This window comes from Anguilla rostrata, chromosome 11 (assembly GCF_018555375.3).
Source record: "Anguilla rostrata isolate EN2019 chromosome 11, ASM1855537v3, whole genome shotgun sequence".
NCBI classification, from domain to species: Eukaryota; Metazoa; Chordata; class Actinopteri; order Anguilliformes; family Anguillidae; genus Anguilla; species Anguilla rostrata.
In genome coordinates this window covers 22,295,607-22,323,323 of record NC_057943.1, presented here as the reverse complement: position 1 = coordinate 22,323,323, position 27,717 = coordinate 22,295,607, and the positions used below count along the sequence as shown (strand labels likewise).

The following is a 27,717-nucleotide window of genomic DNA, read 5'->3' as shown; positions in this document are numbered from 1 at the left end:
AAAATAATATAGAAAGGTACTTAATTCCACGATTAAAAAAATATAACAATGATTTTTTTAAAGGTTTATATGTCTGACCACAAATATTCAGTTGGCTTCATGAAAAGTGACATAGCATCCCTTGCAAAACATTAGCATGGAACAGAAAAAAAAGTAAAGAAACCACATAACTTTTCTAATCAAATTTAATAAGAAAGTGTTTACACTGGCCTTAGACCAATTTCCACCAAAATCTTTTACAACCATTAAAAAAAGTAAAATAAAACATCAAAACTAAGCTTATTTTGCTATGTTGGGAGAAAAAAACCCTGGAAAATCTAATGTACACCAAAATATTACTGCTTCTCATGACCTTTTGTGTTCTTCACAAATTAGCAATTTATTATGGGAGCGTGAGGGGATGTGCGCCGAGGCCTGTTACAGGTTGTATGCCTGGCGGATGTTCAGTGTGTCTCGCAGCATCAGGTCACGCAGTCGCCACAGTGCGTCTGCCATGGTTGTGTGGGCTCCTTTGCTTTTCAGCCAATGGGAAGGCAGACGGCCTTCCTGCTCTTTGGACAGGTGAACGTCTCTCCTTTGAGCTGAGGGAATATTCAATGTACAAATAATTATAAAAGCCATATGGAAAGCATTCCATATCATTAGTGTCACATTCAAACCATTCTGTAAGTAGCTACCAACTTGCAAATGCTTTACTAATCCAATTTAGTTCAAATAAAGCTGAACTTCAGCTCATGCACATGAGCTAGCTAAAATAAATACAGTGGTATTTGTGTTGGCTAAACTGACACAATATTTTCCCATTTCCTCACAGTCTTAAAATAAAATGTATCTTTGAATGAATGGATTGATACGAATACACACACCCGTGAGAGTCTGGTCCCATTTGCTGACGGTGGAAGACTCAGCCTGGAGGCCCTCAATGTACTTCAGGTAAGCCTCTGAGTGGAGTAAGCGCTGGGTCTTTGGGGGTGGGGTCACAAACATGGGTGTGGAAGGCTGTTGGAGCGCAGGCTGGCCAAGTGAGACCTGTCCTGGGTAAGGTGGTGGGGCCTGCTGACCTTGACCAATCATACCCATCTGAAGGAAATGGGCATTATCGGTGGTATTCACACAAAAAAACTATTATATGTCACACATTCAATAAAATATCCATTGTGTGCTTAAATTAACATCATTCTTTAAGGAAACCTTTATTCTGCTCACATATTCAAGTATTCAGGTACACGCTGAATTTTTAAAGGAAAAATCCCAGGCTAACTATGTTGATCACAAAGTAAACTTAAAAACAGTCAAAACTGAAAAAACCTCAAATGCAGGATCATTCATGAGAAAATTGTACCAGTGAATTTGAGGACCATTCATAATGGTTTTACAGGTTTTTAAAAAATTGTATTGCAGGTTTTTTCTCCTATAGACAGTTGAAAAAACATTTAGGTGGCCTGCCTAAGACATTTCAACGAGGGGGATACCCTGATATGAGGCCTTAAAAAACAATCAAATCACAAATCTTATTGCCTCATTAACCATGAAAGAGTTTACCTGCTGCCCGTAGGGGTTTCCAGCCCCAGGACTTCCCGCCATTGCGTTCACACCAGGCCCCATTACACCTACAGCAACAGTAACCATAGTTAAGAGACAAAGGAACACCTCACAAGAGCCCTAATTGCCACTTTTGCAGATCAAAAGGTAACAGGGCTTTCATTTCATCAGAGCACTCACACACAAAGCAAAGGCGCCAGTATACTCAAAATGGAAAATAACTGGTTGCTTTGAACAAGAGACAAACAGAAAGACATCTTTTATTTGGCTACCTTTCTGTCCAGAAGATTTATCCTCAGTTTGACAAAATAAGGTAAAAATGTCCTCAATTTAACTTCTATTGTGGCAAACCTATCGGATAGGACACCAGTTGCTGAAATCTCTTGCGTCCCACCTGGACATGACTGTGGTAGCATCATTGTTGTGGATACTTTTGAGATTAATACTGTTGAACGAAGAGTTGCTGAACTCCTCAATCGTCTGCAAGAATATCTTCATTTTTATGATCGATTACACAGAGATTTTAAAGACAACAAAATGTCCTCAAATTCCTGGCACGGTTTGCTGGTGTTTTTTTCTTTTTAAAAAAAAGTTTGTACGTCGTTTGGAGTATACTGCCTATTTAAGGCTAATCAAACCACATACAGCATCTTCTAAAGTCAGCTGCTAAATGATGAACCCATGCATAAAATTAATCATTTAACTTTTCCTAACTGAGACCATTTAAATATATCTTCGTACGCTAATTTAAATGACCAGAATCAGTAGTAGAATGATCAAAAACTGACCAACAGACAAAGAAAAAAACTGTATGGCAAATAACTAGCTTTAGCATTTATAGCTATGCAATCATAGAATAAAATTATTCCATACCTACCTGTACACATGTGCAAACATGTGGGGTGCAAATATGATAAAGCATCGAGTGGAATTGGTGGAATAAAATGTAATTTCTACTCAAGGGTGAACCAAGTTAATAACTGTGATGAAGTTAGTGGTGGACATTTATCACTCTCAAATGGATTAGGCCATTAATTAGTTAATGCGATTGTTCAAATGAATGCCTTCTAAGATCTCAGAGGAAGAAAATTAAGGGGGGAACTGTGCAAATTGAACTCCGATGCTAAGCAAGGTCAAAGCCCCAGGTACAGAGATGGCCCGACTGGCCAACGCCATTGACCTCTGACCTGACCCTGCCCGGGCCACGGCACGGCCTGGTTAGTACCTAAGCCTGTGGTACAGGTAGCCCCTCCAGCGGGTGAGTGGCAGACAGGAAGCGACTGCGTGGGCCTGGCTAGGAGGGGGGATGGTAGGGGTGTCCTTACCCGGGTATGGCATGCCAGGGAACCCGGGCATACCTGGCTGGAGATGGTGGGGCAATACAGGCACCCCCATGTGATGCGGTGGCATGCTGCCCATACCGACCATGCCTTCATGAGGGCCCTGCATGGGCATCATGGGAGGGCCATAGCCACCCATCATGCCTTGGAGGGGGGGGGGGACAACACAACAGATCCATGCATCAGTATCATGCAGCTGGCTATTGCAAGTCATGCACTATCCATGAGTGAAGAGAGAGTACATCAAATCCAAGTAAAGTTAGTAATAAAGTAGACGGAGGTTATGTGCAAAGACATGCTGACAAAAAAATCAAAATATGCGCACACAAGGAGTGCTTAAAGTTAACAAAAGTAAACATGGTTATTTTATGTTCATGCAGTTGATGATTTGATTATACAGGCTTGATCATATGCATTCAAAGAAATTTGACACATTCCAAATAAAGATGATTAATAATGCTAAGCTGGTCTTCAGCTTCAGAGGATGCGATTAAGAGAGGAAGGGGTGTAACGGCTGAGGTTCCAGAGTCATGAACTTGGAGTGGATGGAGGGGAGTGGGGCAGGGGTATAAGAGATGGGGAGTTTTGAGCAGCTCAGCTTCTTATTACCGCTCCAAAGTCACCAAAGGGTTCTACTTTTTCCGTGAGGGGTTACCTGACACAGGCGTCATGTTCTGGTTAAGCATCCCCATAGGGGTTGGGGGAGGCACCACCCCCATGAGCGCCCCTACTGGGGTACCTGCTCTTGGGGAACTGCCCTGCTGCTGGGCTGCCCTCTCCCGCTCCTGCTGCTCCACCACTTTGGCTGCCCGCTCTGCAAAACACATAAACACACAACTTACACAAAGTGACCAGTGAGTACATGGCTTCTAAATTTACTGGCAGTCACATGTCCACATCCGAACTCCCATTGCCCACAAATGCGATTTATTAACGTTGCAATATTGGCACAATTTCAGAATCCATGACCATCACTTTCACAGTGAAATTTTTTTTTTTTTTTTAGTCATGATGTCATTTACAGCTTACAGCTTACAGACTTAAAGTGTCTCTACCTATACAGTGAAAATGGTATTTGTAGTCTATTTCTGAATTGGAATCAATAGTCCTATCAAACCATAAAATAATGTACAAGTCATTTTATCATAATTAACATCATGCTCTAACCCAGCTACTGGCCTTCCTCTAACCCATGGTCCTGGTCATCACACATTTCTCCAGCTGAAATGGGAGATGTTCTGGGAAATCCATGTCTCACCTTCATATTCTGCCTTCTTCGTGGTCTCCAGGTTCCTCCACTCCGTCCCCACCAGGCGACTCAGCTCTCCAAAGGAGAAGTCGGGGTGCTGGGCTTTGATGACAGCCCGCATCTCACTGCTGAACAGGATGTAGCCGCTCATGTTGATCTTCCGTTTTGCTCCTTCCTTCTTGGATAGCCCCTTTATTGACTTTGGAGTCAACTGTTGGTCAAAGTGAAGCAAAGTCATTGGGAATCCTCCTCTCAATACAGACACTCAATCTTGGTTGCACATTCACGTTTCCATTTTATTGATTTAACCAAATAATGTGGGACTTGGTGCAATGAACAACTGTGGATTATTTAAAGCCACCAGCTGTCTTTAATTTTGGATGCAGGTACACTATATAGGTCTGTATAGATGTGCAGGAGATCCAAAGTAAAGTAGGTCTGTTACAGCAGAGATATGAGATCTGGGAAAGAGCAGCAAACTCCACTAGTCAAGACTAGAGATAAATTCTAGGCGAGATTTAAAGATGAATGGTTGATTCTTGTAGGTTAGACTTGGAGATCAAAGTTGGATCGGCGAGGTCAGATTTTAGTGTGGAAAGGTACGGGTTGTAACCTGTGGTGGGGTATAGGGCATGATGTCCATGTCTCCCGACATAGCCGTCTGCATCTGGGGCATGGAAGGAGTATCGCCCCCGTCCCCATCCTCGTCCCCTTGGTCGTCCAGGTCTTCCTCCGTCCCATCCATATCCGCAAACTTGGCCTCCAGCTCCTGGATTTTCCTGTCCAGCAGGGGAGATGGCTCCTTCTGCGGTACAATCAGCTTCCTGAACGGGAGAAACGAGTGAAAGTGGATTTTCACTGCACCTCAGCTGAAGAGAAATTCAGTTCATAACAATTTGGTTGTGTAACCGTCCCATTTGTCCGTCTCAAAGGAAAGTGGCGGATGAAAAGAGCAGAATTTGAGGACAGGCACTAAATTTGGTCTAAAAGTGCTCTTGAGCCAAGTACATCTCTTATGACCTCTGTACAAGATATCCATAATCTACTCCATCAAGGCGGTCAGTAAATCCCCCATTTTAATTGCACAATAGGACAATAATCATTCATGTCACATATAAGCTGATGGAGACTCCTCTAGGACCAGGGTGTGAAATTAGTCTCCTTGAATGGCAGCCTATGGGAGCAGCTAACCTGAAGTAGTAGATCTCGTCATCGACCACCTTGGCGGACAGGGAGAAGCGCTTCAGGCCCTTAAATTTCTTCATCACCTTCTCACTCTCGATGTAGCGGCTCTCGCACAGTAGCACGTCCTCTTCGGGGACCTCAGTGGGTCGGCATGAGAGGTAGTCCTTGAAAGAGGAGACTGCACATTTCCCTAATGCCACAACAAATAGGACAGAAAGGAGAGAAAATGAGCTTTAGGCTGGACTACAAAAAAACATGCTAGGACAAACTTTTCAGCAGATATTTTCAATCAAAATATGTATATGCAACAGACCTGGGACAAATATAACATAAATAACTGTTTAGACACTAGTAAAATTCTTTCCGCTTACTTACATGTTTAATTTTAGGAAACCAAAATTTTGACCAATAAGCTTTGATTAATTTTTGTTGAAAAGTCTCAGGGATCAAGAGGAATGTTTTCAAAACTTACTGGTATAGGATACAGCTCACAAACACATATGTACATAATATACATATTAAACAAGCAACGGTGTCAGGCTAAGATTCACTCAAGATGAAGTACTGGGTCTAACTACGACAAATAATAGCAACACAAAATGCCTGTGACAGGGGTAATCTGGTGATTGAATGACTTCTAGCCCCTTGAGAGAGGTGTTGGGATGTTTCACACGCAGGCATGTACCTATGACACAAGTCATGGGGCAGGACTCCTCCAGGTTGCTGAGAAACACCTCCTTCTTGTAGAACATCTTGGTGGGCTCGTGCTCCGTCTCCTCTGGGTGGATGAAGATGGGTCCAAAGAAGTAGGCCGCGCCGTCTCTTACCCACATCTTCTCGATCCTAGCAAGTACCAGACATGCTTAGTCACGTGACCATTAAACAAAGAATCGCCATCACACAAAAAAAGCTACCAGGTACCCAGTCTACCTCCATTTATAAATGAACGTCATGAAGAGTTTATATGACAAACTGGAAAAACAAGAACAATATCATAATGTCCATTTTAACAAAAATATTCTTAGACAAATTGAGTGGGTGGTCAAAGCTCTTGCAAAACTACAAAAATTCCTATGGGTATCTGTAGAATACCTTAATTAGTTTCACAGGGACTGAATATAGGACTGTTGAAATCAAGAGATATCCAGCTAATAACCCCTTGGGCAAAGCACTTTATCCCACTGGCTGCACTAACGATTCATCTGTATAAATGGATTGGTCAATGTGGGGGTCGTCAAACTACACGCCCAGTAAGAGTTCCAGCTTAAAAGACTCTTCATTAATGAAATAATGAATGAATGAATGAATAAATACAAACAAAAGTTTGACGAAAGAAACTACCTACCTGCCCACTCTGGGCCGCACTAGGCCGTGTGACCTTATGTAAACGCAGTCGCCAACTTTCATCCATGTTTCGTTGTAGCGGAGCTGCTCGTAGTACTGACAGCCCGGCTCACCGTTGCTCAATTCCACAGGCACGTCCTCCTTCTCCTGCACAGGACAGATAATCAGCAGATAATCTCAGGAAAGAGGCCTGCTACAATATACATCCTACATTATACTGTACACATCTTCTCTCTTCTACACACCAAAACAATCAGTAGAATCATCTGTTTTACCTGAACCCGCTAACAGTGCGCTGAACCTGCACAGAGGCCTTTACAAACATAGAGCTCAATGTATGGTGGTGTTCAGCTGGAATCTTTGATTGGAACCTTTGATAATGTGAAATCTTAAATTTCACATACTTAAACTCCATCATAACTGGTCAATCGCCTTGTCCAAGTGTTATTTGTGGATCAAGATAAAACAAATCTTGTGGAAAGGTGCATAGCACTGCCGGCTATTCATATCTTAAAAAAAAAAATGAACCAACGAGCAACAAAATTGGCTCGGAAGCAGTATGATTCCATTGTCTCTGCTCTTGCCCCAGTGCTCACCTTGTCAACGACGCGATTGATGTCGAACGACTTGTCGTCCTCCAAATCCAAGGGCTTCTCGTTGTCATGCTTGGTGGCATTGGCAAACATGGACGCCACTCTGACCACCGGCAGTGGCACGTCGCGAGGGACGAACCTGGTAGAGCTCACCGGCATTGTCCACATTTTGATCTTCTTGAAGGACTTGGTCTTGGCAGAGTAGCGTGACTCGCAGACGAAGACATCGTCTGGCCTGAAGCCTTCTGGGTGGAGCTTAAAGTACTCCTAGAGAATCACATGACGATGTAAGTGGCTCTTCTGAGACATCATTAAAGATTCTCTTTCCATTGAAAGTTTTAAGTTTGTTATTTGACCTATGCAAATATTTTCTAGTCTCAACCCCAGACGGGCTCTCTACAGCATTTTGAAAGAGATGTTATGGTTTGTAAGACAGGCTTTCAGCAATATGAGCATTTCTAGCAAGATTTAGGCAGTGTTATTATAGGTTATGTTATTTGGTTAAGGTTAAAAAAAATTCAGCCCAGTGTTTTCCCAAAAATGCAGTTCACCCTCATAAAAACAACAGTGACATTACACAAACTGTGTAGGCTCAATGAAATAGAGACTGTACCTTCACGAACATAACCACACATTTCCCCAGTATTTTGCTGACGGGGACTTTGTTATAGTAGTCACTCTTGAACACCTCCTTCTCCAGAAACTTGCGTGTGGCTAAATGAAAGGTCTCATTGGGCCTGTAGAACCAGCAGCCATACAGCCATTTTTCACCTAAATGGGGAGATATAATTAGGCTGGATTTAATTACAATCATATTCTTTTAGGAAAGAGCATATCAAGTAAAAATAAACACAAAATAAATTTATATCTGCCATTATTGTCACACTGGGATTGTTATATTTTATAAAAGATGTTTTTGCAGGAGTATCCTTGGATACATACATAATATCCATTTAATGGAGCACAGCTTGTTATGGTCCCATATTTTGCACATTACGTGCATATGGCAGTGTATACAATCACAGTGGCCCCTACATTATGCACTTATGAGTATCCCATAACTTCAAAAACTACTCAACACTTTAACTTCCCTTTTCATACATTGAGGCCTGCGTGGTGTCGGAGGATGCGAAACGGTGCTGGTTCGGTTACCTGCATCATCCTGCCACAGGCGCTCAATGCAGACGATGTGCGGCTGCAGGTTCTGCTCGGCTGGCTCCACGTAAACGTAGTCTCCCACGTGGTACATGCTGTTCTCAAAGCTGCAGTCCTGGCTGTACGTGCGCTGTAGCCCTGACGACCAAGCCCCGCCCACCGGGTCCTCGCTCTTCTCTGCCTCTGCAAGTCACAGGTAACATCAGCTCATCAGTCAGCAAAACAGCAGTCAAGCTGAATTCTAGCCCATGAAAACATTCATTAAATGATGCAACAAATTTGATGGATCAACCAATAATTATACTATTACAAATGACTGCAGTTGTACTTGGTCAGGTATTAATCGGACTGCATGAATCTACTGCAGTAATGAACCAACTAAATTCTACTGTTTCCTCACTAGCAGTGTTGACCGTGTAAAATTATGCCTGCACTTAATGAAAGCATACATCTTCATAACCAAGTGTGCTCCTCAGAGCCCTGCTGAGTCAAACATAACTTGTGCTCATTTATTTATAATCGTCCTTGCTGCAGGGAAACAGACATGGAAAAAATATTCAAAATACTGTAACCCTTTAGATACCAGTAGAGGTCCTGGAAGATATATTTGACCAATCATCAGAACAGAATCCTGCATTTGTACTGTTGTATATTTTGTTTTGTAACACATTTTGTTGAAATTTCTCAGGGATCTGCTGGAATGCTTTTTGATTTAAAAGTATTTTAAATATTGACCCAGACCAGCCCTGAAAGCTCAACCATCTGTTTAAGGGTGGGGGTGATAAAATGCTGGTGGATGAGAACTCACCTTTCTTCTCCTCCTCTCTCTTCAGCTTGTCCTCCTCTATCTCCTTGGGCAGTTTCTCCTTCTTCTCTTTCTCCACATCATTGTGCAGGTGTTTGGTGGTGTAGCTGAGCGCGGGCGTGAGAAGGATTTCTCCGTTCTTGCACAGTTCGTCTCGGATCTTGATGAAGAACTGCTGCAGCTCAACAGCATCCTCGAAGATCTCGGAGTCCGTCCTGCAGGCAGGAGATACGGGCGCAGTTAGCACAGCTTCCATACAACCGATCATCTCAAGCCGACATAATGAATTCACCACAGGGTTACTCTTCTCAGTCACAAGAAATGGGAAGTTGCATTGCAGTTAGACTGAATCTGAGCACTGCTGCCAAACAGTACCAGTGTTAGCTTTAAATTATTTCCTAATGGAACAGGTCTTACAATTGGCTTTAGGATTTAAAAATATCTTTCAAATGACAATGTTCACTACCAAGAAGAAGACAGTGTTTCTTGCCCCGCCCATGAACATATATCACAAAAATTATGAAAAAACAATTATATTGAGACATAGTGATATAACTGAAATATTACAATAATATTACCAATATTATTAATCTTAGTAATTACTATTAGTAACAGTAATATTGACATAGTAACATAGTTCTGCTTTCAGTGGTCTGAGAGTGCAGGAGATAGAGCTGTTGATTTATTTTAGCTTCACTCTCCCACCTGTGCAGCCGCCTGGCTTTCTCCAGCACCTCGAACATGTGCTCCTGAAAGACGTCCAGCCTCTTGTAGCGGCCATGGTCCACGTTGGCCCTGATGATCTCGAAGTTCAGCGGCGGCTTGGCTGGGGCGGCGGGGTCACGGGCAGGGATCTCGGCCAGCGAGTCGCTGTAGCAGCGGCCCTCGTCGTCCTGGTGGCTCAGCACCGAGACGAAGAGGTTGTGGACCAGCTCCTGGATGAGCAGCGGGACGTTGGGCACATGGCTGTCTTCCCCGCCCTCCAGGTCCCGCCGCGTCTCCAGCAGCACCTTGTGCAGCACCAGGGCGTCCTTGTAGATCAGGGACTCGGGCTCATTGTAGGTGCAGGCGTTGTTGAACATCAGGACGAAGTCCTCCACCAGGGAGTCCACGTCCTGGTACTTGTTGGCCATCATGTGGCTCTTGACCTTCTCCATGTCGACGGGCTTCTTGATGGTGATGTAGTAGTCGGGCAGCTCGGCGCGGGAGGGCAGGCGGAGGAAGATGGTGCTGAGGCGGCGGCCGCGGCTGTCGGCGTAGTTTTTCACTGCCTCGTACAGCTCGTTCAGCTTCTGCTGCAAGGGGGTCAGGTACTTGGACTTTTTAGGGGAGATGCCGCTCTTCCCTGGGGAATCAGTTCAGTACAAAAAAAAGCAAATTATCACTTGCACAACTGTGTGTGGTAACATCCTGATGAACAAATGGTTGTACGTGGACAGGATCTCATCTGTGTGCCACATTAATATATTTGTCTTCCAATTTTATTGTAAACAAAACACAACTAGAATTTTTGTAGAGTCTGCAGAAGTTCTGCAAGGAGAAACCTTGACTCTGGAAGCAGCTTTAGAATCATACAGACCTGAGAAATACAGTTAATCCTGAAGAAGATCTTTCTTGAAAAGATGGAATGTTGTATTTCAACTACTTTTTGAATAATGATTAGTTACAGCACCAGCTAATTTATATATGCACATACTTAATTTGAGCTTGGGTGAAGCCACATCATCTTCATCAGGAAGGGGCCCCAGCTCCTTCCTCTTGTCTCTCACAATCTTCTCCAGGATGTTCGCATCATTATAGACCTAACCATTTCCAAATATAAACATAACATGTTTTCACAAATTTATCTTTTAATACAGGAATCCCTAACAGTGATCACAGCAGAGCCTATACAAATTGAGCAAAATGCATTTAAGAAAATGCATTCATTAGAAAATATTGTTGGAGAACACCCATAACAGCACTACTTCTATAAAATACATATTTCTACACTTGATGCAAGAAGTGGCTTATTACTAAAACCCGGGTACCTAGCTGAAACCACACTGCATCCTTTTTCCACAAGAGCTACTTGTGAAAGTCTGCTCTCCGGTTGGCCACCCACCTGGGACCCCTCCTCGTTGTAGTGACGCGCGTTGCGGAACATGAGCTTCAGGTCGTCCATCAGCGCCTCCTCGTTGAGGTACTTCTCGGAGCGGATATTGTGCTCGATGGTCCGCAGGTCCACGGGTTCCAGGATGATCTTGTAGTAGTCGGGGTAGTCCTTCTTGGAGGGCTTGACCATGAAGAGGTCGCAGAGCCGGCGGCCGGTGGCCACGTCCCTGGCCTCCGTCACCGCGGCGTACAGGACCTTCATCCGGTTCTTCTTCGTGTTCTTTTTGTGGCTGCCAGGGACGAGACCAAACCATTAGCATCTCGCCAAGGGTGCTGTAATACGCTTTAAAATTTTCACCAATTTTGTCTTAGCTGTTGCAATCGTTGCATCACAAAGCCAGGCATTAACATTCAATTAACATTCATTCATTCAAAAGCATTCACGAATTTGTTTAGCGTAAAGAAGGACAAATTCAGTAATGAGCTTCCGTCCAAATAACCATGAATGATATGCACACAACAGGTAGATCAGCTTTCAGGGAAGTTTGTAGGCGCATGCATTTGATTCTGTTTTCTAATGTAGCTCAAAATGATTAATTGCTTTCAAACCACCAGCTGCACATTTTGGCAGGAAGTCAAGAGTCCAGGCCAGCACAATGAGAGTCTGTACACTAAGAATAAAGGGATGAGGGAGGGAGCGTACCTCTTCCTCTTTGCGCTGTTGGCATCAGACATGGTGGAGGAGAGCATGCTGTCACCATCCTCCTCTTCTCTCAACAGCTCCCTCTTTTTCAGCTGCAATACATAGACATAAACTCACTAATGCATGCGTTACCCAGGTATACCTTTGGTAGATGGGAAATGAGTAGGCTCACAATTTTTTTCCAAAACAGTTCCTGCATTTTAGTCATTCCTCAGCATGAGGTCAATAGAGCCTTATTTGATCCCACATTTAGGCAGTTATCACATCTCCTCAGTGATCCCCGTTGATAATTACCTCATAATGATGACAGCAATGTTCCCACACTGCCACGTGCGGCATTCAGTGTGAAACATAGACATCTGGCAGTAGCATATTTTTGTAGTGTTGTACTACATTGTTGTTTTTTTTCCATACGTGGGAAACAGCCCACACACATAGAAAGCGCATTTACATAACCAGCACAAACAATATATATAGAAGCCTATTTGTAATAGAGAAATGGTTTAAAGCGGGGGCAGAAATGGATTAAAACAAATGGACTGAAATAAAATTAAAACTAAAGATTTAAACAATTTAACCATGGCCAAGTGCTGCTTTGCTTCCTGCAATCCACTAACCTGCAGGACCTGCTGCAGCTTCAGCACACGTTTGTAAATGCCCGAGTTGGGGACATTGTAGCGCTTGGCATTCTCAAACATGAGAGTGAGATCGGCGTCCATCTGCTCCACGTTCTCATACTCGTTGTTCCTCATCTTCTCCCTGCGGAAAGAAATAGCTGTTTTGTTTGCCAAACTCAAGGTATATACACAAAACAAAAAAGCACTGTCAATAGCCACTGTTAATATAGAAATTCTCCCCGTGCAACCAAAAACTAAATGTCTGCACATCATTAAGTAGCCCTGCTTTTTTTTTTTTTTCTGAATACATAATAATGCAAGTGTGTGTCCAAGAATGGTTCTGCCATTCACACACATTCATACCGGATCTGCTGAAGGGAGATGGGCTGTTTGATCTGCTGGTAGTAGTCGGGATACTCCTTGCGGGAGGGCAGCTGGAGGAAGGGCTCGGCGATGAGCTGGCCCTGGCTGTTGCGGCCGCCTCGTACCGCCTCGTACAGCTGGAAGATGGGACTGCTCATGTCCATGCAGGACTGCAAGCACTCTGCCTCGGACTCGCCCTCATCGTATCGGACAGTGCCTGCGAAGGTCACACGCACGTGAATATATGCGCAAATACACGCACGTACGCACGCACGCAGACACATATTTGTCGATGGCAAGAAAGAATAAGAACCAAAAAGCTTCAAAAGAAGACTGGGAACATTTTTCTTTGAACACCGTTCATATGACAGAGGGGCTTTATTTCATAACACTGTGTGATTTCATCTGCCTTAGAATCTGACCTCAATTTTCAGATTTGAACAAATATTTTGAATCAATGAAAAGCATATGATATAGAAACAATACCTACTGTTATCATTCACTAATCCTTTATGCTTAGGATTTGGAATTTGTCATAACTGTACGAGATTTAATGCAAAGTGCTTCAGTTTAATTATTACAAATTACAATGTAATGTCTGAGTAATTGATGAGATAAATTTAACAGTAGTTGAATGAATTTGCGCATCAGCGATTCTGTTCAGTACTCGGAGCTGAGTGGGCGAAGGTGAAGATGGAGAAGACTTGTTTGATTATAAACACAGGACCACAGCAAGGCTAAAGAAATTCTGCATAGTATGCCTTTAACTGCTAACGTCAAATTGCGCTCATGTGGAGAAATGCTTCATAATAAATGCACGAATGACTGAATAGTGAGGCTTACCATGCAGGGCATCCTCATCGCTCTCAGATCCGTACTGCAGGGCTGTGGTGATGGCAGACAGGCGGTCTCCCTGGGCAGACCTCCGGTTCCTGACACACAACCACAAACACAACATGTGGTTTCAACAGAAAAATCTGTTATATTTTCCATATACAACAATTCTTTAACAGAAAAATAAACCGAAAAACAGATTTCAGAAATAGTAAACAGTACCTTATGCGAAGGCTGGATTTAGTGGGCTCAGCATGCTCAATTTCAGTCTTTCTCTGAAGGAAGATCTTCTTGATGGTATTAGCATCCTAATTTACAATAATGAAAAGAATGGTAGACTTTAATATCCTCAAACTAAAAATCATTCAATCCAGTACGCAAAATATGAAAATAGTTTCAGAAATAACAAAAAGCAAAAATTAAAACACAATGTCTAAAAAAAAAAACATAAGCATTGAAATACCTTAAAAACTTGTGATCCAGGTTCATTGTAGGTTTTGGCATTTTTTGTTAAAAGGTCTACGTCCTTGGCCATGGCACTGACACTTTTGTAGTATCCAATCTATAAAACGATTCAAACAGAATGGACACAAATGCAATAGATCATTTGCTTTTGTGTTATGAGAAAGAGACAGGGAAGGAGGGTAGCAGGGGAAGAAAGAGAGCGATGGCATCTGAATTTGTGTGTGTGTGCATGCTTAAGTGAGCAATCAAAGCACATTACATCTTGCTGCATACCTGTATCCTCTGAGCAATTGCCCGCAAATCTATTGGTTCTTTTATTATGGCGTAATAGTCCGGGTAGTGCTGTAGAGGACAAGATAACAAAAAATATATAATAACAATAATAATGGTCTAATCACTTAAAAAACATTTGAAACAAAGAAATCTATATATTTCAAAAACTAAAGACTGGTGCACATCAGATAATGTACAAAAAAAGGCATAATGAGATGACTGCTCAAAGTCAACATCATGTAATATATACAGCTGCAGTTCTCACCACTTTGGAGGGCAGCTTCTGGAAGAGCTCACTGATCACACGCCCTGAGGGTTCAGTGAATGTCACAATGGCCTCTAAGAGCTGCTCCAGGACCTCCTTCAGGCAACTAGGTGGAGTCTGCCAATCAAACCATGAACACATAGGAACTGACCACAAGAGACTACAAAAAGTAATGCTGTTATCCTCATTAAAGTTATCCACTGTAGCACTAGAGTGAGGCTGGCCAGAGCTCTAAGTGAAGCTAGCTGTACAGCTCAATTGCATTACCAACTGCCACAGCCATAGTATATTAAGTCCCATCAACAAATCAAATATAATTTTACTTCTAAAGCTCAATTTCAAATGTACTTTTGCAAGAAATTGTGCAATTTAGTTCGCTTTGATGAGCAATAGCAGCATGATCCTTCCATGTTTAATTCCCTACTTTGTATTTTTGGCAACAATGGTAGAAACAGCACAGAACAGAAAACCACCAGACACTGAAACTAAACACGGTATGTCTGGTTCCAAGTAGACAGTGGAAGCCTACTTGTTTTCACTTAGACGAGTGCCAAATATAGGCTCTGTAAATCTGGCATAACACATGCATCACACTAATGGTCTGACAGATATGACTAAATGGACACAATTATGGGGGGAAATACCCAGATATTAATCAAATGTCCTGAGCACTCAACAGAATAAGATATCCAATGAGCCAAGTGTAAACATTGCTTTATATAGTCAGTGGTAATCCCCTGGCAATTTTGACATGTAGGGACAACACATTTAAGTTTACAAATGTTCCCAGTAAAGACCACCTGTCACCTACTTTTGAAACTGTTGACTATTAACCCAGGACTGATTGTGAGAAATATTAACTCTCCATGTCAGAGTTTTCCTCTTTTCTAACCAGGTATGTATACAGTATGGTCAAGAAAGTATTCAATTACAAGCAATTTGTGAATTGCCAGCTGTAAGATTATTGCTTCAATGGAGAGAAAAATAATAACTCCACCTCTTCTTCTGTGGAGGTTCCAGGGTTTTCCAGTGTGTCCTCTCCATCTTCATCCTCTTCCTCATATTCCCCTCGCTGTACAAACTCATTCTTTGTGCGCTGATAAAGCTCCCACAGTCTGCAGGCAGCTTTGTACTCTGGGCTCTCAACCTGTAAACAGGAAACATGTTTGAATTATTTTTTGCACAGAATGAAGATGAAGAAAACACAAATAAACATTGGACTACCAAAGCTACTTATACTGAAAATTTGAATAAACCTTCACCGTAACACTTTACTAATTAGTGTTTGTATGATGCAAACTTAGGCCTAGCTTCTAAAAGGTGGTACCTTATAGTACGTCTTGGCATTGTTGAACATGAGCTGAAAATCAGCAGTGAGCTGCTCCACATCCTGGTACTCCTCCAGCTTCAGTTTCTGTTGGATCTTCATCAGATCTATGGGCTGGGTGACCACTTCATAGTAATCTGGTTGGTTTCTTCAAAAGGAAAACAAACAAATGAATACAGGGGATCTCTTTCTTGTGTGTCATAATTGGTGTGATAAGTCAATTAATTTGAACACGGACAATATGATTGTAATGAGATGTTCTGTACCTTCTCTTTGGTGCTCTAATGAACAGCTCACAGATTTGTCTGCCATGGTCATCCTTGTAATCTTTTATGGTATTATACAGCTCATGACACACTGCAATCTAGGCCGATAAGGACACAATCTCAGTAACATATGCATGCATACATAACTATGTACAGAAAAACATACTCCAACAAAGACCTGAGATGTGCAACATGTTGCCCCAGGCATACCAGCAGTGTGTCTGGCTCATCTGGTAGTAACCATTACTATTAGAGATATTATTAGCAATAACAACAGTATAAATGTTAAGCGACAGAACATCCGGCGATCACCAGTTAACTTGTCACTTGTCATTGCCCACCAAAATTAACTTTTTTTCTGGATTGCAGCTATCTGGTTGGTATGCAACTAAGACGTGTCAGACATACAGGTAATTTCTACGTCATATGGATAAGCCAAATGTTTTTTTTCTTTTCAAGTTTAATACAAATAAGAGTGTAATTGCGGCAAACTACATATTTGGAAACCATTCACGGTACTGGGCGAACATTTGGAGCACACATTTGTACCACTCGCATGAGCCTATTAGAGGGCTAGGTCACATAGCTTAATATACTCTGATATTTATCATGCTGTTATGACTATCAGTGGGAAAAGTGGAAAATATTAGGAAATCCACTTACGGGATCTACAGTGGGTACGCTGGAAGCTCTTCTTCTTTTTCGGCTGTTTACGGGAGTGGAGGAGGACGACAGGCCATCCTCAAAGTCCCCGCCACTAACGCTACTGGAAGGAGAAGTGGCCCTCCGTCTTTTGGAACCCATCGGAGCAGTGCCTTAAAAAGATTTAACAAGGGGCAGTCATAAAGTTTACTTAGAAACCGGGATGGGTACTTGGCCGTGCTGGCAGATGAGCTTGACTGTTTAACGCATTTCGATTACCACTTTGCGCCCTGATATGAAACGTAACGTGCATTTGTTTCACCGTTACGGGTGCAAGCCAGATAGCTAATGTCCCCAATGGTCCGTCTATATAGCAAGATTACTCGCGATTACCACCACATAAAAATAATACTGTCTAACAAATGGTTGTGGATAAAGGAAGCAGCGTCGTTTAATACAATTTTCGCGTAAAAAAGACGCGTAGTTGATTAAAACAAAACAACGAAATGCATTCCATGAAATAAGCTCGCTACACTATGACAGGTGTAGTCTACCTAATAACCCTAACAGTCAAGAGGTCTGACACTGGACTTCACATTCATACACAGCTAGTGCAGGTTAGCTAACTCAGATAATTTTAGCTGACCAACAAAGTGGCTAAATTGTCCAGCTAACTGGCTACTGTATTAGCCTAAGTACAAAGTAAGTTTGTAAGTATGTTTGACAGGCGGTTATTCGTGTGAGTTGCTTCACGCACACGATTGGCCAGAACACATATAGATATACTGATAAGAACTTTTCTTCCATTTAATCGGTTAGCTACATTATACAATGTGGTTTAAACGAACACTAGCTAGGGAGCTATACTCAATACTCCAAATAAATGGATAGCTAACTAACGCGCTAAAACATCCTAAGTTAATGACTCCAACGACGTGGAAAGCTAGCCAACCATAACATTAGTTCCGAATACCTTTGCGCATAGCAATGAAACGTTAGTGTAGCATTAGCTAGTTCATTCTTATCGCGAGTGCCTGGTCTCCAGCTAACTCAGCTAGCGTTAGCTATCTACCGGCTCTTAAAAGCACAACTCCACCAGACGGGTTAGTGACAAAAACAAAGACAAATGGGAAGGCAGCTGAAGAAGCTAACTGCATCCAGATCCAGCCCAAATGTATTGGCAAGCAATCAGGAAATCGCAATTAATGTACCAATAATTCAGAATGAATTTAACAAGCTAAATATTTCATTGACCCGCAGCTGAACACAGAACAGAATGATTCGTCTAAAAATGTAATTAGATCACAAATTAGTAAAGGTTTACCTGGACTCTCGACAATAGTGTTAGCTTTAGATTGCTAGGCTAAGAGAGCTTGCTGGTTAGCTCCTCCCCCTCTCTAGCTGTGGCGGAAACGGAAGTCCGACATGTTATCCCGCATTGCATCCTTTCTGCTTGTGGCACCGATTAGTAGCACCACGTGGAGAAAGGTGTCCTGTATGAAAACATGAAGCGCCCAAGTAAGTTCAAGTGTCGGTAACTAATATTTTTTCACGTCGGATTAATGGTTTGTTGAGGAATTGACTTTTTTAAATTTACGATTGCAGTGTGGGTATCTTGTTTTTTACCAGCGAAAAATGAGCAATGCGCTAGCTAGTTAGCCTACCTGCGGTTCTATCAAATGTAAGTAGCTGATCTAGCAGTTCAGCTACTTTTAATTTAACTCTGCAAATGTGCTCTCAGTCGAAATATCAGGAGCGTCTTAGTAATGTTACTTTTTTTCTAAACATGTATCAAGTGTTTTGGTGATAAAATGTGTTTTTATTCTACCGTGCCGATGACAGCAATGTTATTTTTCCCCAGAGCTGAAGAAAGCTAGTAAACGCATGTCATGTTCAAAACGGTACAAAATACAGAAAAAGGTAAGTGCATTTTCACAGCAATTAACCTTATTGTTAGGTATCAGTTACGTGCGACGTAATGTTAAGTGTGTGAAGCTATTTAGCATGTGGGGTAGGCCTGAATGTGCAGTGTTATGTGTGGGTTATTTTAGTTGGATACATCGTTGTATTAATTAATTCATGTCAGGCCCATGAAAGCGAATGTAACAGGGGAATGTAGAATGTAACAATATTTTGGTTAACTATCGGTCTGCTCTTCTAAATTAGAATAAAAGGATACGTCAGTAGCCACCAGCCGTTTCAACTGTAGCGCTGGCAATTAAATGAAGAATTGGTTCTTTTTTTCTTAACTGATTATCTAATACCACTGTGTTACTATTGGCACATGCATTCTTTATTTTATTTTGTAAATCAGGTTCGGGAGCACAACCGAAAATTACGGAAGGAAGCAAAAAAGAAAGGTATAACAAAGCGGGTAAAGAAGGATCCTGGGGTTCCTAATATCGCACCTTTCAAAGAAGAAGTTTTGCGGGAGGCAGAACAGAGAAAATTGAAGGTGAGAATCATTATTTATTTTAATTTTTTTACAACCCTATCCTATTAAGTCTTAATTTTGTGTATCCTGGTCAAATATTTCAATAATGTTTTCGTCAAAAGTGATTAGCAGTAACTGCCGAGCGGATTCACAAGCTTTTATTTTGAAAATAATGTTGCCAAAGGCATTTTCATCCAAGTAACTCAGTTACAGAATGTCATCAATGTAAATGTAAAAATGCACAAATTTTAAATTTGACTTTAATATTTGATAATGCTTTGTGGTATTCTTTTGTTGTGGTATTGTAGCCTTAGCATGAGTATTATCATTCTTATCCTAGTTAGTTGCTGCATCAGAGCATTTTGGGACTGTATGCATATTTGACACTTCTTTCACCTCCCAGCTAGAAGAACTTAAACAGAAAAAGAGACTTGAGAAACAACAGGAGCGAGAGCGAGCACAGAAGCGAAAGAGAGAGGCCACAAGCAGTGACTCCAATACCCAGGCCAAAAAAGTAAAAAAGGTGAGAACCAATGAAGAGAAGTAAACTCTCTTGTATGTTTTACAGGCCATGAGTGTTTTCATGTCTGCTAAAGTTTGTTTAAAAACGCCATTCAATTTTGGCAGGAGGGGAATTTGAATCGTCCACAGAAGTCATCTGGCAAAGATAAATATTCCAGAAAGTTCCTCTGTGATGAGCTGAACAAGGTGAGTGACTGAGCCAGACCAGTCGGTAGCTGCAGCACTGAAGGATGACCATTGACTTAAAAGCTTACTCTTACAGTAATGCCTTCAGGTTCAACAGAGATGGTCTCCCTCATTTTGCTCTGTTTTCTGTTTTGCTATGCCTGAGAATGTATGTCTACACAATGAATGGAGCTCAGTGTTCCATAATGAACTCCCTCACAGAAGCAATCCCTGAAGCAATGATTAATTTGTTTAAATTTTGTCAGGAATATTGAAGGACTATTATATCTATCCACTTACTGAAAGTAAATGTGCTTACAAAAGCTCATCTAAAAATAATTAATATTTCGATTTTTTATTTTATTTATTTATTTATTGTGAAGGACATTCACAAAATAAAAACTCCAAAGGAGTATTTTCTCCTATGCCTACATTAATTACCAACACTGCAGTGAACATATATATATATATTGTGTCCAACAGGTCATCAGTGATTCCAGTGTCATTGTTGAGGTTCTGGACGCCAGGGATCCCCTGGGTTGCCGCTGTCCAGAGCTGGAAGAAGCCGTTTTGAAAAGTGAAGGAAACAAGAAGCTTCTCTTGGTCTTGAATAAGATTGGTAAACCATTCATTTGTGTCAACATCTTTGGCTTGTTTTATATCTTTGTAGATGTTTAATATTGTTTCCAGTTTTAAAAAGAAACTTTGCCAGGAAATATTTTTGCACAATTCACTTTTGGTTAGATGTTGTTTGTACAAATTATAGTGAAACGTTTATTGGAAGGCTTTTTTATTCACTGCTCTGAAATCACCCCCCCCCCCCCCCAGATCTTGTACCAAAAAGCAATGCGGAGAAGTGGTTACGCTACCTGCAGCATGAGTTTCCTACAGTCGCCTTCAAAGCATCAGTATATCTGCAAGACAAAACAGTGGTATGTGTGTGCAGTTTGTCACTTAACAACAAAATCCTCTTGCTGTGTTTACCATAAACGGTATCACGTATACCATGGTATTGGGCAACATTGTGAATTTTGTAAAAACTACATGTAGTGATTGCTACCATTCTATGTTCAAGGTATTGTGTGAATTGCATGTGTTGTTCATTCATTATGTGAAATCAAGGAATATTTGATGTAGTTACCATAGTTATGGATTTACAGCAAGAGAAGAAGAAAAGAGCTGGGCAAGGAGCAGTTGACCAGAGTAAAGGAACGGAATCCTTTGGGAGCAGTTGTCTTCTGCAGTTTCTGCAGGATTATGCAGAAGCCCAGGAGGGTGAAAAGACACTCAAAGTTGGCATTGTTGGTAAGATTAACTTGTTTCCTATTGAATAATTTTACCTGGTAACATTGTGATAATATGCAGATTTCTTACTTTTCAGTATTAAAATGAAGGCTAAAAGACAGCATGACAAGCCTAACAGTGTAATTAAGCCTTTCCAGCAGTACATCAATACAGTGACGTTTAATACAGGTCTGATGAGAAAGGATGACTCTGTGATTCTGAAATCAGTGAAGACTTCAATAATCCAACTCTGATCTCATCGTTTTGTCAGTAAAACTCACGCCTGCTGGCTGTTGAGGTGTACGTGACCATGCTGCCTCTCACATTTATGATTCCCCCTCAGGTTTTCCCAATGTGGGGAAGAGCAGCCTAATCAACAGTCTGAAGGGCGTCAGGGCCTGCAACGCTGGAGCACAGGGAGGATTAACAAAGTGAGTGCATAGCAAAGAGAGGTTGCTGCTCGATTTCTCATTTCTGTGTTCAATTGGACCACAGTGAATAGCAGCAGTGTGGTCCCTGTCATATGAGAGACACCACTGTTTAACTCTGCGGGGAGGCGTTTAGCATGAATTTCTCTTGTAAGAGTCTAGCAGTTTAAGTGAGGTGTAGGATGCATGTTTGGGGTCTGTCATTCACCTGTGAATGAACTGGATGTGGTGCAAGGGTGTATAAATTAAGCATTTACTTGACCATTGTGAATGTGTCCGTTAACAAATGCGATTCTTGTCTGAGGATCCTTGAAAATCCCTTTTATTTTGCATTTGAAATGCTTCAGGAAGTAGATAGAAGTTCTTGTGTGTTTTGCATTTACAACCGTTTTGCTGCATTGCAGCAGATGTGATTAAGTAAACGGTTTGTATACCTTCCTTTCAGATGCACTCAAGAAGTGCTCGTTGCGAAGAATGTCAAGATGATCGACAGCCCTAGCATAATGGCAGCGCCATCAAACCCTGCTTTTGCCATGGCTCTGAGGAGTCTGCCGACACCAGGGGAAGGGGGGAACGCACTGGATGCAGTCAGAGCCTTACTTAAGCACTGTGACAAACAGCAGGTAACACTCGAGGGACACTTTATGAATTTAGTACAAATATTTCAGTACCCTAGGGGTAATAAAGTTTGATTATGTGGTCAGGAAATATAATTTACTTCCACCGCAGGATGTCTGTTAAAGAACATTTTGTTCTTTATACAATGCAATTATACTACATTTAAAATATATTTTGTTACATGCACATACATTTCTCTGACTGTTACTGAGTTATAATTGATAACTGAATTCTTTTCTTTTAGATAATGCTTCAGTACACTGTTCCTGATTTCAGGAACTCCTTGGAATTCTTGACATGTTTAGCCAAGAAACGGGGACTCATGCAGAAAGGCGGTGTTCCGAACACTGCGCAAGCCGCTGAGACATTTCTAAGCGATTGGACCGGGTAAGAATTATCACTCGCTATCAAGCCAGGTCAAATCCTGCCTTCCGTGCGGCTCTCAGAGAAATGAGGAAAATAATACAAGTCTTGAGTTACAATGAAGACTTTAATCCAACCCTGATCTCTGAGCACTTTCAGTCTATTCAGAGGGATGTTTTTATGCATCCAGCACTGATCAGTAAACATATTGATGAATTGGATTACTGCATGGAAAGGTGAGAGGTTTCCCAAGGATTCTGTGCCTAATTTAAGCGTTCTCAAGGATGTATCCTTGAAATTATTGTAAATGGTTTCATTTTGCTGTGTTTTTTGCTCATTCTATGTAATCAACTGAATGATATTGTTTCGGCTTTTCCTACTAGGACTAAACTAAGCTATCATTCCAAACCCCCCGACAATCCCAACGTTCCTTCATATCTCTCGGATGAAACGGTAACAGAAATGAAGAAGGGGTGGGATCTGAACAAATTGCAGAAAGGCAATTCAGACACCATTAAAAGTAAGTACATTCAGAGAATGATGGCATACAGAGAGCTAATTTAAAACCACCCATTAAGGTAAGGTGGCTCAGTATGGGAGATTTGTTGCTGTGAAAGTTCTGGTCTTGTTGTTGTCCAGGTGTGAAGTTACACAGATATTCAACTGCCATTATCCTGAGCTCCATGGGTCCCACGTCTGGACTCCTCAGTGTAAGCGAAGGCCTTGAGACCAAGGAGTTAGGGGACGAGGAAGAATGCCAGGAAGAGGCTATTGATAATGAGGTGAGAGCAGTTGTATGAGGAGTGTTAAAGTGCAGTCATACATTGTTGGCCCATAAACTGATTTTTAGACTGCAAAAACTGCAGCAGAAGCCTATTTTCAAGAATTCTTAAGTGGTTGTGGATGGGTGATGTGTCTGATTTTTATGGTTATTCTGGGGGGAAATGGCCCCTTTTCAATCTTGACCTCGGATCTTTCACATATTTGACACCCATAATGTAACCTTGGAGCAATGGCCATGGGTACTTTTGAGAAAAAAACACAAACCATCTTTAAGAAACTTAAGAACAAAACGTTCACTTTTCTCTCCCCTTTTGGCCTACCCCCTCTGCTTTTGAGACCTACAGAAACCGTAAATGGTAAGAACAATATTTTGGTCTCATTGTAATCAAAGACTTACACTGCAACATGGGTCATATCTTGTTGCAGCCTGACTTGGTGCATGCTGAAGGACGACAGTTGGAACAATCTCAAAATGGAAAAGAGCCACAAGAGACAACACCAGGTTTTGCAGGTATATTAGAGAGCAGCCCGATAAACTTCTCATTTATTGCCACGTCGTACATATTTATCATGGTCTCATGACATGCTGTAACGTTTTAAATTCTTTTCTTGTTTGTGTGACAGAGCACCCTACAAAAGTCAAGTTCCAGCCCAAGCCTATCACCATAGACCTGTCTTCGGCACAGAAGGATGATGATGCATATGATTTCAACACAGATTTCAAATGAGGATGCTTGGAGACCTGTAGTGGTTTAAATGGGACTTGTTTAAGTTTCTCGATATCACAGGTTGCTGTGATTTATCGGGTGCTAGATTTCACTAGTTAAAGTTGGACCTTCAAAGATGGATTATTGTATTAAAATTATATTTGTAAACTATTTTGTATAAAGTTTTCTATTAATTATTTTGCCGCATGCTTTGCATATTTCTTCGTGAGAATGATCACCTTTGTTAGCAGAAAAAATCTGAAGGCGTGAAGACATGCAGCGCATGGTTTGTATTTGTGTACATTCTTCATTCAGCTGGGAAGTGTAATGTTGTCAGTAGGTGTATCTTTTTAATGAAAACAATGTATTTTTGATTGAGGGGTGAAAAACATTTTCAGGAATGACTGAACAAGATGGTGTAATGGCTTTCTTTTAATCATCCATTCAATTAACTTGAAAATGTGTATAGCCAAGTATAATCAGCAAGGTGCAATACACCACATGGCTACATGTTTAAATAATTTCCATTTTGATAGATTGTCATAGCCATAAATCTGTGGCTAATGGTGTGATTGTACAACGACAGTGGATTTTTGGTTTGTTTCAGCCAAACAAAAAAAATTCCAAATTGTGAATTTTGAGCAATCAAGTCAAACTCCATAGATGTGGCTCCTTTTCTATTTGTCCCTTTTTTGGTGTCTTCCTGTAATGTTTTGCATTTTTGCTGCAGTGAACTTTGCATTATACATACAAATGGGTGACAAAAGGGAAAATCCTGAATAAATGAGGTGAGAAACATAAATGCAGATGCTTCTATACAGATGGACCTGCCTGATACAGTTAAGCAATTAACATCCTATCATGCTCAGTGGCATGTATAATAATGCTGAGCAGACCCAGCTAAACTATTTTGGATCAAGATGGCAAAAGGAAAAGATCTAAGCGACTGAAAGGATTCATTATTGGGGTATGGATGGCAGGAGCTTCAATCACAAAGACTGTTCAACTGGCTAGTGTTTCAATAAAAACAGTGACACCTGCATTTAGAACTATGGGAAAGCCATCAACAAAGGTTTGGAAATGGTGGTCGAAAGCGAGCATTCAGTGACCGTGAAATAGAGATGTGTGGGTTTGTAGTCCCAAGCAAGAAAATGCACTTAAATTAACCCCAAAGCTGCCTATACAGTGCAATTGCGTCTCCAGAGGTTGTTGGTGTGTATATTTCCTGATTATTCTACAAAATTTACATTTACTATAATCTCTACGCGTGCCCTATGATGCATGCAACCTGACGGATCACCGAACATTTCAGCCTACTTGCTGGCTGCATATCGAGTCGTTCTAGACGTTCGTCAAGTACAACGACTCAATAGATGAATAGGCTATTTGTGAACTGAATCGACTCCTATCACCGAAAGCCACTGAAATAATGTAAATAATGTATCCCATATCGCACACAAAACCGTCTGGGCCAATCGAAAACATAGGCTACATTAAAATTAACTCGTATGTTTAAGAACCAACTACCATATCCCATATGCTTAATTTGAGTCAGTGTAAGTAGGCTGCAAGCAAGGTTGTTCAGATTACATCAACATTTCAGTTCGGACGTTTGCATGTTCACATTTTAATTAAAAAGAAAAACCTAAATCCTTATACGTCCGATTTTGCAGAAAAATAATAACAAATGGGAAAGTATAAAAGAAAACTAAACTTAAATCGCATTCAGTTGTACCGCGGGATGGAAAAATGGAATAGGCTGAAGTCAAGCGGCTGAATATGGTCTTGTATATTTTATACAGGACTTTCATAGACAACTCAACCAGGGTCCTTCCTATTCTACGTATACCTTGCACAGTTAGGAAGCGTAATATCTTATTTTTACCGGCTGGAAACTTATTTGTGTTTGAATATCAAAATGCTTTCGATATTTGAGTCAGTTCCTACATACATGGTAAGTTTTTTCCAGCTTGTGCATTTATGTAGCTTCCTACATAAATTTAGCCTTTCGTCCTCTGACAAAAATATTTAACGGAGATAGAGTAGCCTAATCGAACTGGATGTTGCGATAACAGAACAATCCTAATTCGATAGCATCGTTGCCGAAATGTGTGCATTTCATGTTCCCAGAAGTGAATTCCGAACGTTTTTTAAAAAATATATAATTTCAGAAAATGTCAGACACCTTTGCACTGGAACACATTGAGCAATCGTTTAATTATATGCTGCGTTTTAGGACTACAAGGGACAAAAACTTGCTGAACAGATTTTCCAAGGAGTCATGCTCGTCTCTGCGGTAAGTGGTTTAATAATGCACAAAGACATAATGTGCAATGAGTTGTAATATTGGGCTGCTCAACAGATTTCTGTTTTGCATTTTCTTTTTTTTTTGCAGGTAATCGGATTTATTTATGGGATGATCATCCAACAGTTTGGATGGACTGTTTATATAGTATTGGCTGGGTTCATTGGCTCTTGTTTGGTGAGTTTAACGTTTTAAATGAGCTATTGGTTTGGTAGGCCTACCATATAAATACTGCATTTCCTGCAGATAAGCGGGTTCGTGATGTACTAACATTTCACATCAATAAATTGCAGCTTACCCTTCCTCCCTGGCCAATGTATCGGAAAAATCCATTGACATGGCTTCCTGCGCTTCCGGACTCTTCTGGTGACACACGAGAAAAAGCACCCGAGAATCAGAAGAAACCAAGGAAGCACAAGTAGAGCGTTATTGTGTATCCATTTAAAATGACCATATTGATTTTGTGAACTTTTTATAGAAACTGTCATCTTTGAAATACCCATCGAAGCCTGTCTGTATCTAATAAACATAATTTCAATTCACAATAAAGTGTTAATTTCCCCTGATCTAAAATGTGTGTTCGTCCAGATGTGATTGTTTTTTTGTACTCTTTACCAAGTTACCAAGTCACAGATTAAAACCACTAGACCGCAGAACTGCATGCACTGAAACGGTTACTCCTGATCTGTGGTAATGCAATTCGGTGATCTTGGGGTTTAAACCTGAGTTTCAAATGCCTGCTAAGTCGGTTGCAATCGCCATAGAATTTACCTACCTAATACCCCAATGGAAAATGTCCAAATTGAAACATTTTGTGCATATGTCTGTCTGTCACTGATGTTACCTAATTAAGTACGTCGCTCAGGATAAGAACGTTTGTTTGTTTATTGTTATAAATAGAGTAACATCTACTTTTTCCCGAAAAGGATAAACTAAATAGAGAAGGTACTACAATGGCAGCAGCCAGGCTCGGGCGACTTGGCAGCTTTTTAGTTTTTCAGAGCCACCGTATGAGTTAACCGCTTTCGACTGAGTTCTCTCTTTGC

General features: G+C 41.2%; 2 protein-coding genes and 1 non-coding gene across 7 annotated transcripts; 2 read left to right on the top strand and 1 right to left on the bottom strand.

Moving 5' to 3' along the window:
- Positions 1 to 169: 169 nt before the first annotated feature.
- LOC135234304 (protein polybromo-1-like) lies at positions 170 to 18,518 on the bottom strand. 5 transcript variants are annotated; one of them, XM_064298772.1, is made up of 30 exons: positions 18,387 to 18,518; positions 17,084 to 17,235; positions 16,421 to 16,518; positions 16,155 to 16,302; positions 15,825 to 15,974; positions 14,828 to 14,944; positions 14,563 to 14,631; positions 14,288 to 14,386; positions 14,047 to 14,132; positions 13,834 to 13,922; positions 12,991 to 13,207; positions 12,628 to 12,769; positions 12,011 to 12,102; positions 11,318 to 11,597; positions 10,910 to 11,015; positions 9,919 to 10,558; positions 9,217 to 9,428; positions 8,406 to 8,591; positions 7,867 to 8,024; positions 7,257 to 7,520; positions 6,662 to 6,807; positions 6,002 to 6,159; positions 5,323 to 5,506; positions 4,745 to 4,955; positions 4,141 to 4,342; positions 3,538 to 3,696; positions 2,868 to 3,026; positions 1,543 to 1,610; positions 867 to 1,080; positions 170 to 581 (listed from the first exon to the last, which is right to left on the bottom strand). In XM_064298772.1, exons 2-30 carry the CDS (start codon positions 17,222 to 17,224, stop codon positions 418 to 420), a joined length of 4,959 nt encoding a protein of 1,652 aa, XP_064154842.1. In that variant the 5' UTR covers positions 17,225 to 17,235; positions 18,387 to 18,518; the 3' UTR covers positions 170 to 417. The 5 variants fall into 5 exon arrangements, with proteins under 5 accessions (XP_064154842.1, XP_064154840.1, XP_064154843.1 ...); XM_064298770.1 differs by lacking the exon at positions 18,387 to 18,518 and adding an exon at positions 18,036 to 18,242; XM_064298773.1 differs by lacking the exon at positions 18,387 to 18,518 and adding an exon at positions 18,036 to 18,242 and having other exon boundaries at positions 3,622 to 3,696.
- On the top strand, positions 18,442 to 24,537 carry gnl3 (G protein nucleolar 3). Its single transcript, XM_064298777.1, has 15 exons — positions 18,442 to 18,580; positions 18,924 to 18,982; positions 19,377 to 19,517; positions 19,900 to 20,019; positions 20,124 to 20,204; positions 20,667 to 20,802; positions 21,012 to 21,115; positions 21,344 to 21,488; positions 21,811 to 21,898; positions 22,341 to 22,518; positions 22,758 to 22,900; positions 23,260 to 23,396; positions 23,516 to 23,658; positions 24,086 to 24,170; positions 24,284 to 24,537. Exons 1-15 carry the CDS (start codon positions 18,568 to 18,570, stop codon positions 24,385 to 24,387), a joined length of 1,677 nt encoding a protein of 558 aa, XP_064154847.1. The 5' UTR covers positions 18,442 to 18,567; the 3' UTR covers positions 24,388 to 24,537.
- On the top strand, positions 22,959 to 23,031 carry LOC135235412 (small nucleolar RNA SNORD19). The gene has a single exon (XR_010324381.1). It is a non-coding gene; the product is annotated as a small nucleolar RNA SNORD19 (small nucleolar RNA).
- Positions 24,538 to 27,717: the final 3,180 nt, after the last annotated feature.